Source organism: Galeopterus variegatus, unplaced genomic scaffold (assembly GCF_000696425.1).
Source record: "Galeopterus variegatus unplaced genomic scaffold, G_variegatus-3.0.2 Scaffold818, whole genome shotgun sequence".
Taxonomy (NCBI): domain Eukaryota; kingdom Metazoa; phylum Chordata; class Mammalia; order Dermoptera; family Cynocephalidae; genus Galeopterus; species Galeopterus variegatus.
Genome location: NW_007726929.1, coordinates 441,042 through 449,616, shown reverse-complemented (window position 1 = coordinate 449,616; position 8,575 = coordinate 441,042). Strand labels below are relative to the sequence as shown.

At 53.3% G+C, this 8,575-nt stretch overlaps 1 protein-coding gene across 1 annotated transcript in view; it reads right to left on the bottom strand.

The window, feature by feature from the left end:
- Positions 1 to 6,793, bottom strand: part of WNT11 (wingless-type MMTV integration site family, member 11) — an 11,119-nt gene extending 4,326 nt beyond the window's left edge. Inside the window, exons 1-3 of the mRNA XM_008572681.1 lie at positions 6,564 to 6,793; positions 4,636 to 4,913; positions 1,705 to 1,997 (exon numbers count right to left, since the gene is read on the bottom strand). Of these exons, the coding sequence (XP_008570903.1) occupies positions 1,705 to 1,997; positions 4,636 to 4,913; positions 6,564 to 6,687 (695 nt within the window). The 5' untranslated portion in view covers positions 6,688 to 6,793. The remainder of the gene's footprint in view (positions 1 to 1,704; positions 1,998 to 4,635; positions 4,914 to 6,563) is intronic.
- Positions 6,794 to 8,575: the final 1,782 nt, after the last annotated feature.

Genomic DNA, 8,575 nt, shown 5'->3' with positions numbered 1-8,575 from the left:
GGGGGGGGGGGGGGGGGGGGGGGGGGGGGGGGGGGGGGGGGGGGAATGGGGCATGCTAGGAAGCAAGGAGGGCGATGGTGCTGTGGGATGGGACCTCGTCCTCAGTGCTGGGGCAAGTCCTAGGCAGAGGGGGTAGCTGGGAGAGAAAAGACCTCGTAGCCTGAGGCAGGGCAAGAGGGAGGAAGGGGAGACAGGCCTGGCAGCCTGGTGCAGAGGAGACGCTGGGTAACTGGAGAACACTCTCCAGCCCTGTGAGCTGTGTGCTGTCTTCCCCACTGCTCGGAAGATGACACTGAGCCGTGGAGCCATGAAGAATCTGAGCAAGTGCACCCAGTTAGGAGCTGTGCCCTTCCCCGACACACACACACACAGCAGCGCAGACACGGGGAGCCTCTCTCTTCACTCAGGGGTCCTTGGTGGGCTTCCCAGCTCCTCTGTGCTCTAGCATCCTCTTCCCCCTCCCCCACCCCCTCTGCCTCAGCCCAGACTCTCGCTCCTTCCTGTCTCCCTGGCTGAACCTGGTTCCATCTTCACTCCACCCCGACCCCCTCAATCTGGCCTCCAGATGGGATTCTGGGCCTCCTCACGGAGCTGCTGCCCTGGCCTGTGGGGATGGAGCCCCCCAAGCCACCCCTCCTCCTCCTGGAGACAGGAGCGTGGGCTGTGGAGGAAGTGAGAGCTGGCTGGGCACCAACTATGTGCCAGACACGTTCCCAGACACCCACTCTCTGGTTCAATATTCTTTTAACCCCGCGGAACACTCGTTTTGTGGAATGCTATTAGGGACTCCTTAATAAAAGAGTTCCACAGCCAAACACCTCTGGGAAACACTGGCTTGAACAGATCCTTTACTGCGGGATTCCTCAGAGTGTTTAATATGTTCTTGTGAATCGCCAGAGAATTTCCCAAATATATCTGACTGCAGAATTCTTTTTATTGCAGAATCTCAGAACTAGCTTTCCCCAGAACTGTCTTTGGGAAATGCTGCTCGCCTGCATCCTAGCCATCCCCACTTGGCACATAGTAGGTCTGCAATCACCCCTGGCTTCCTCCCTCTCTCCTGTCCTGAGCTCGCTGCAGCCACCGTGATAAGGCCAGCTGTAGGGACCCCAGCCCTGGCTCTGAAATTGGGGACTAGGGGGTCCCCAGGAGGAGATGAGAGGAGCTGGAGCCCAGAAGAAGGGCTCCCATGTCCCTACATGGGAGCGCCATCTCTCTACAGAATGCAGGCAGCCCTCTCCCTCCTTCAGCTCTGGGCAGACTTCCTGTGTGGCCACGGGCTGGCCACTGCCCCCGCCTCCCCTCATGCCTCTCAACTGAACGACGCTTATCCTTCATCTGTTCATTTGACATTTACTGAGCACCTATTTTATGTCGGGCAGCCTCTTTCTTATCCCCTGTCTTGTAATATAGTCATTGTCTCTTCCCAGCTGTCTCCCCGACTAGGGGGAAGGCTGGGCAGAGGCCTCCCCCTGGCCTCCATTTCCCAGGGCCCTGCTAGAACAGGCACTCCCAGAAGCTCTGCAGGGGGGCCCCTGGACCCTGGCATCTTCTCTCAGCATTCCTGGGGCCACTCCCTTTGACGGGGCAGGGACTCTATTCCCAAATGCCAACTGAGTCCTGACTGTATGCCTGGCCTGAGCTGGGGTGCAGCGTGTGCAACATTACTGAGCTTTCCCTGCCAGGGAGGCAGCAGGCCCTTACCTGTCCTGTGTGCCATGGGAGCCCACCTTCTCGTTCTTCATGCAGAAGTCAGGCGAGCTCTGCAGATAGACAAGTTCTGAGTCCTTCACAGGCCGGATATCCAGGTCTTTGGGCACCAGGTGCTTGCGGGTGCCCATGGGTCGATGAACTACCTTGGTGGCTGACAGGTAGCGGGTCTTGAGGTCAGCGGCCACGTCCCGCAGCTCCTGCAGCCCCTTCCAGCAAGTGCGGATGGAGCAGGAGCCAGACACCCCATGGCACTTACACTTCATTTCCAGAGAGGCGCGCAGAGCCTGCGGACAGGGGAGCGCGTCGGGCTGGGCAGCCAGAGCCCCCTCCCTGGCCTGCCCCGGGACCCAGGCCCCACCCTCTGTGGGGCTGCGCACTGGCAGGGAGTATCGCCTGCTCCAGCCTCAAGTGTTGGAGCTTTCTGCTCTGAAGTTTAGAGCTGTTGTTGGTTCTCCTCCAACCTAGGGGCAGCTGAGAGGGGCAGGAAGACAGTGGCATTGGCAGGGAGAACAAATGCCATCTATCAAGCACCTACTGCATGGTCAGTGCCCTAACGCATAAGCTAGGTTAATGATCACACAGTCCTTCAGCAGGGGTATCACTGTTCTCTCCATTTTCAAAAGATGAAACAAAGGCTCGGAGAGGCTGTCTCATGCCCAAGGTTGCACAGCTAGAAAATCGTAGAGCAGGGATTTGAACCCATGTCTGAGGGTGATTCCAAAAGCCATGGCTTTTATTTGTCCCATGCTTTTCCTCTCATGCAAAACTGGGGCTAACTAAATGCTTGCTGGAAGAAACGATGAGAAGAAAGGAAGGGTGTTGAGGAGGAAGGGAGGGAGGGAAGCAGAAGCAGGGGTGAGTGCTTGGGGCACCGGTCCCCTACCCCCGCCCAGCTGGCCCTGCCCCTCCACTGCCAGGTGACCCTCAGCAAGCCGCCTCACCACTCAGGCCTCTGTCTTCTTTTGTGCAAAGTGGGCACATAACTCCTGCCTTGCAGAGTGTTGTAGGGATTAAATGAGATGACACATGTGCAAGGGTTTTATGAACTATAGAAGCTGAATCAGTGCTGGTTCTGAAAAAGCGGTTTAAGTAATAACTGTGATGAAGAGCGGGGAGGCTGAGGCTCAGGGGTGTGGTAGCCCTGGCTTCGGAAGTAACTCTCTCCCATCATCTTCCGTGGGCTTCAGTTTCCCCATTTGTGTCTGAGGGCAGGAGCCTTCCAAGAGCCTTTCAGCTCTATCTTTTAAATCCCTCTTCTTTCCACACAGGACTCGATTCCCTCTGCCCAGGCCTGCCCGCCCGCTTGCCCGGTACAAAGAGCTGGAGGGTCATGGGTCCTCTGGGCCCACACTTGGCATCAGAGAGGTGAGGAGACTCTTGCATTAGAGAGATGAGGCACAGAGTGGACAGGGACTTGTCCCAAATCCCTCAGTTAGTAAGTTAGTAAGGGAGCTGGTCAAGGTCCCAGGGCTCTTTCCCCCTAACCAGTGCCAGGAGGTGGGGACTGAGAGAGTCCAATAAAATTTGGAATTTGCTGAGCAAAGCCTGTGGAGGGGACAGAAATGAAGTAAATAGGACTGCAGGGCATGGAGGCACTTGTGAGTTGTCAAGGAAAGGTCAACTAGGTTCAATTCCTCAGTGTAAGGTGGGGGAAGGGCCTAGAGCTCCCAAGGCCCACCTGCGCCTGCGCTAACCATGATCTCATGTGACCCTCACACAGCCTGCGGCTTGGGGTAGGATATTGAACCCCTTTTGCAGATAGCTCAAGGGATAGGCCTGATGTGTCCTGAGGCTGAGGACCCTCTCTGGACTGCACAGGGGGAGAGGAAGGCTGTGCCCCTGGTGGCAGGAGACTTAGGGCTGGCCATGGGGTGGGAGTGGGGGCTGGGCTTCCATGGATGGGGGCAGGTCAGCAGGGCAGGGAAGCAGCAGTCCTGAGTCCCTGGCCAGCCTCTGCTACAGACCCACAGTATGATCTGGCCTCAGTTTCCCTAATGTCTAAGGCTGGCCTGGGCACCTTAGAATCCTCACACAAGGGAGACCGGTGAGAGAAGGTGAGGACATGGAAGCCCCTGGACTTGGAGTCTCATAGACCTGGGCTCCCCCATGCCTCGTGTCCTTGGCCAACCCGCCTAAGTTCCTTCTGCCTCACTTGGTGCCCCTGTAAAGTGGGGCTACCAGGGTGCAGGGAGGAGCCAAGAGATGCCGTCTGCACACGACTCTCTGGCTGAGGCACCAGCCTTGCCCCTCTGGGCCTTTTCTCCACCTGTAGAAAGGGACAATAGTACCTGCCCCAGAGTCGTTCTGTGGACCACAGGAGAGAAAATCAATCAACGACCTAGCACAGTGTCTGCAACCCAGGATGCTGTAACATTTTTTTTTTTAATTTTCAAAAGATAAAAAGGTCTGTCCATTCCCTTATGCATGCATCCACCCAACCTTTTGTGCAATGAGGTGAGGAATTAATGAAAAAATGATAATAGATGTTTTGGGGGAACTGTTTTGGAGGTTGGTGTGGGTTTGGGTGGGAGGCCTCATTAAACCCAAGGAGATGACTCCGAGGTATAGGCTCTGTGGCCGAATCACTTCCACCATTTTATAGACGGGACAACTGAGGCCAGAGAGGAGGTGACTTGCCCAACACCACTCATGAAGTTTAGTGCCAGAGCTAAGGCCAGAACTCCTGACTCCTAGCTCAGTGCTCCTTCTGCTCAGACAACCCAAATCCCGGTGGACCCCCTGGAGGAGGACGGCCAAGCAAGCCCCAAGCGGTTGGAAAGAGAGGAGCCGAGGGGGTGGAAGCGTTGGGTGTGGGCGATCAGGGCCCTCCCGCCTCCCCCCTCCATCGGGACACACTGGATGGCCCTTTTCCAGCAATGGCACAAGCACAACCATGTTGGGGTGGGTGGGGTGGGTGGTTACCTGTCTCCCCACTTCACTGTTGTGTAGACGCATCAGTTTATTGGCTTGGGATCCTGTTTTTTTCACCTTCATAGGAGCATCGGAAAACTTGGCCCCCATGAGGAGCCCGTAGCTGAGGTTGTCTGCACATCCTCCCCAGCGGTTCCCGGGCCCGGGTGGCTCACCTGGGACGGGGCCGCAGGAGCAGCCGGGCAGGTCACCGGAGGTGCAGGCCCGGGCGATGGCGTGGCTGATAGCGGCCGCCGACAGCGCATACACGAAGGCCGACTCCCGGGTCCCTGTGGGTGGGAGGGTGGGATCAGCAGGGTGAGGCCATCTGGAGGAGGACCTGCCTAGGTCTGAGGCCCTAGTCCTTCACCCCACTCTGCTGTGACCAGGGGCATGTCAGTGGAGGACAGCACTAGGGCCACTGGTTTGTCACCATTTCCCTGGTCCTCCTCCAATACACTAACTGACTGGCACCCTCACTCACAGCCCCGCACCCACAGGCACACACTCGCTCACAACTCGCAGTTCTGTGCTTCTGCCCCGTCTCCCTGCACTCAGTGCTGCGGCTGCTTTCTAGAAAGATGGCCCAAGCCCTGAGCTCCTCAAAGAACTCAGGACCTGCTGTGTCAGACAAGTGTGCAAAGAGCCTGCTGTGAGCTGAACTGTGTCCCCCAAGATACATGTTCAAGTCTTGACCCCTGGTACCTGGGAGCATGACCTTACTTAGTAATAGGGTCTTTGCAGATGTAATCAAGTTAAGAAGAGGACATACTGGATCAGGGCATGCCCTAAGCTAGTGGCTGGTGTCCTTATAAGAGGGAGTTTTGGATTCACAGACACACACTGAGGGAGAACGCCATGTGATGATAGAGGCAGAGACTGGAGTGACATGGCTGCAAGCCAAGGAAGGCTGAGCACTGCCGGCCACCCCCAGATGCCAGGCACAGGCAAGCGCCCTCGGAAGGAGCAGAAGTCCTCGATCTCAGGGTTCCAGCCTCCGGAACTGTGAGACTACGTTTTTGTTGTTTGAAGCCAGCCAGTTTGTGGTACACTGTGACAGCGGCCCTAGGAAATTAGCACAGAGCCCACGTGCAGCGGCTGTGGGTGTCCTGGCCTTGGGTCTGAGGCCCGCCTCCATCTCTTAACTAGCAAGTCACTTGCCCTTCTCAAGCCTCAGCTTCCTTAACTGTAGAATACAGGTGATAATACCTACCTCACAGGCTTGCTCTGGACTTCAAATAATTCAAGAAGGAAGGAAACTTTGTCAAGTGCTGCACAAACATTAGCTGTTACTGTTTAGGATCCCTGAGAGAAGATACTACTGTGCAGGGAGAAATCTGACCCATCCAGGTGCTTCTGCTTGGCAGGGGCCTCCCCCGAGAAGCCTCCCCTCCTAGGAAGCTTTCTCCACAGGGGATGCTCTTCTGTCCCTACACCACTTAGTACACTGCCCAGCAATTTCAGTAAGCCCTGTCTAGGACTACCTGTGGCACACCTGTCTGCCCGCAGGGAGGGCTCTACAGCGTCCTCCTTTATATACTCCCCTCCCAAGAGCCTCCCTGCCATGTGGTCCTAAGTACAGCAGGCAACAAGCTTGGGTCACTAAGCAGGCATCGTTCATTCCTTCATTCACACCTTAGGGCACACAGTATTTGCACTGGAATCCACACTGGAGATGTTCACTCATCTATATGTTTGTTCATTCATTCATTCATGCCTCAGTATCCACATCAATGATTAACTCATCCACCCATATGCCCATCCATCTGTGCCTGTATCCATCTGTGTATCCATCTATTCACTCATCTACCCATGAATCCATAAAGCCATCCATCCATGAATTCAGCCACCTATCTAAACACACATATATTTATGCCTGAATGCATTCATCCCACCCACATGCACTCAGCAGCCTCCTGCAGCCCCCACCAGCTCCCTACCTCTCTCCAGGTCAAGCAGGTAGTTGGGGGCGAGCTCGATGGAGGAGCAGTTCCAGCGCATATCGGCGAAGGCCCTGCGGCAGGCCTTCATGACCTCACGCGCGGCGTGCACAACGGTATGCATGAGCTCCAGGTTGCTGCGGCACAGCTGCACCTGCGCGGACACCAGTCCCTCTAGCTGCTTGCAGTGTTGCGTCTGGTTCAGCGCCAGGGCCGCAGGTGTCTTGGACAGCGCCCTGTACACCGCAAAAAGGCAATGGCCAGAGGGAGGAAACACAGGGATGTGAGAAGCCACGTTACTTCCACCTGCCCTGCTGGCCCCAGCCTTCCCTTGTGGACTCTGGGAGCCTTTCTTAGAAGGAACCAGGAGGCAAAGTGCCCCCTGGAAGAGCAAGAGATCCCTCTCTCACCCCTGTGACCTTGAGCACATTACTGTCCCTCTCTGGGCCTCAGGCCCTATTCATAACAGTGGATCACAACCCCCATCCTACCTAAGCTTTATGATAATCACACTAATAATAAACAGTTTCACAGTTCACAAGGCACTCATATCCACTGCCTGTAGTGCTCACACAGCTGTGAATTATTACTTTTTATGCAACATCCATTCAACGCTGAGCAGCAATGAGCCAGAAATCATGCTAAATACTAAATTATTATAATCAGAATAATTATACATAAATTAAGTGAGCCCTTCCTATGTACCACATGAGTTAGGAGATTTCCATCAATGTTTCATTTAATTACTAAACCCATTTATTATGTTGTAAACTCTGATATCCAAGCAAGGAATTGTTATTAAAGGATTAAAGAGCCACTCAACTTTGTAATGACCTGGAACTTAGAAAATTTAGTATCTAATCCAGACTTAGCCATCAATTTGCTGTATGACCTTAGATAAATCTGTGCCTTTCTCTGGGCCTCACTGTCTGTACCTGTAAACTGTATTTCCTGAAATGGGTTCCAGTAGACACTCTAAAGAAAGGAATCCATTTCCTCACCCCAGTTAGACTAATCAGTGTTAAAAAGACTGAGAATAAATAAATAAATAAATATACAAACAAATAAATGGTTGAGGCGGGGGGAGGAAAGGAGACACGACAGTCACAATTCCTTGGGCTTGTTAAGACAAGTGAACAGATATGATGTTGACGGGGGGAAGCGGGAGGGGGGAAGGAGGAATTGGTAAAGGGACATGAAAATCAACTACACTGTATATTGATAAATTAAAATAAAATAAAATAAAAAGACTGAGAATAATAAATGCTGGTGAGGATGTGGGCAAAGGGGAATCCTCCTAAACAATTGGTGGGACTGCAAATTAGTGTATCTGTTATGGAAAACAGTATGGAGGTTTCTCAAACAACTACAGACAGAACTACCATATGATCCAGCAATCCCACTGCTGGGCATATATCCAAAAGAATAGAAATCATCATGTTGAAGGGACACCTGCGCTCCCATGTTCACTGTAGCTTTATTTACAATAGCCAAGATACGGGACCAACCTAAGTGTCCATTAATGGATGAGGAAAATGTGGTATATATACACAATAGAATACTATTCAGCCATAAAAAAGAATGAAATTCTGTCAATGACCCAGCTGTTCCAGCTCCTGGGCTAGCTCAGGGAAGAGCGTAGGCTTTGGGAACCTACGTGCCGGTGTGACCTTGGTAATTTACCCAACCTCTCGTGGCCTTATGGTCCTCATCTGTTATAAGGAAATGATAATTTCTACTTCAAAAGGCTATGGCAAGGCTTAAGTAAAATAACGTATGCAAAGTGTTTGGAACATTCATTGATGGGGTCCCCCTGCTTGTTGCCAGGTGAATGTTGGACCAGAAGGAGTGAGCAGACCTGGGCTCTAGCTCAAGTTCTGCCCCTTATGTGCTGTGCAAACTTGGGCAGATAGCTGCCCTCTCTGAGCACCATCTACAAAACATGACCCCTAGGGGTCTCACAAAGGCCAAATGAGGTAATGTGTGCTACATTAAGTACTCAATAGGTTAGG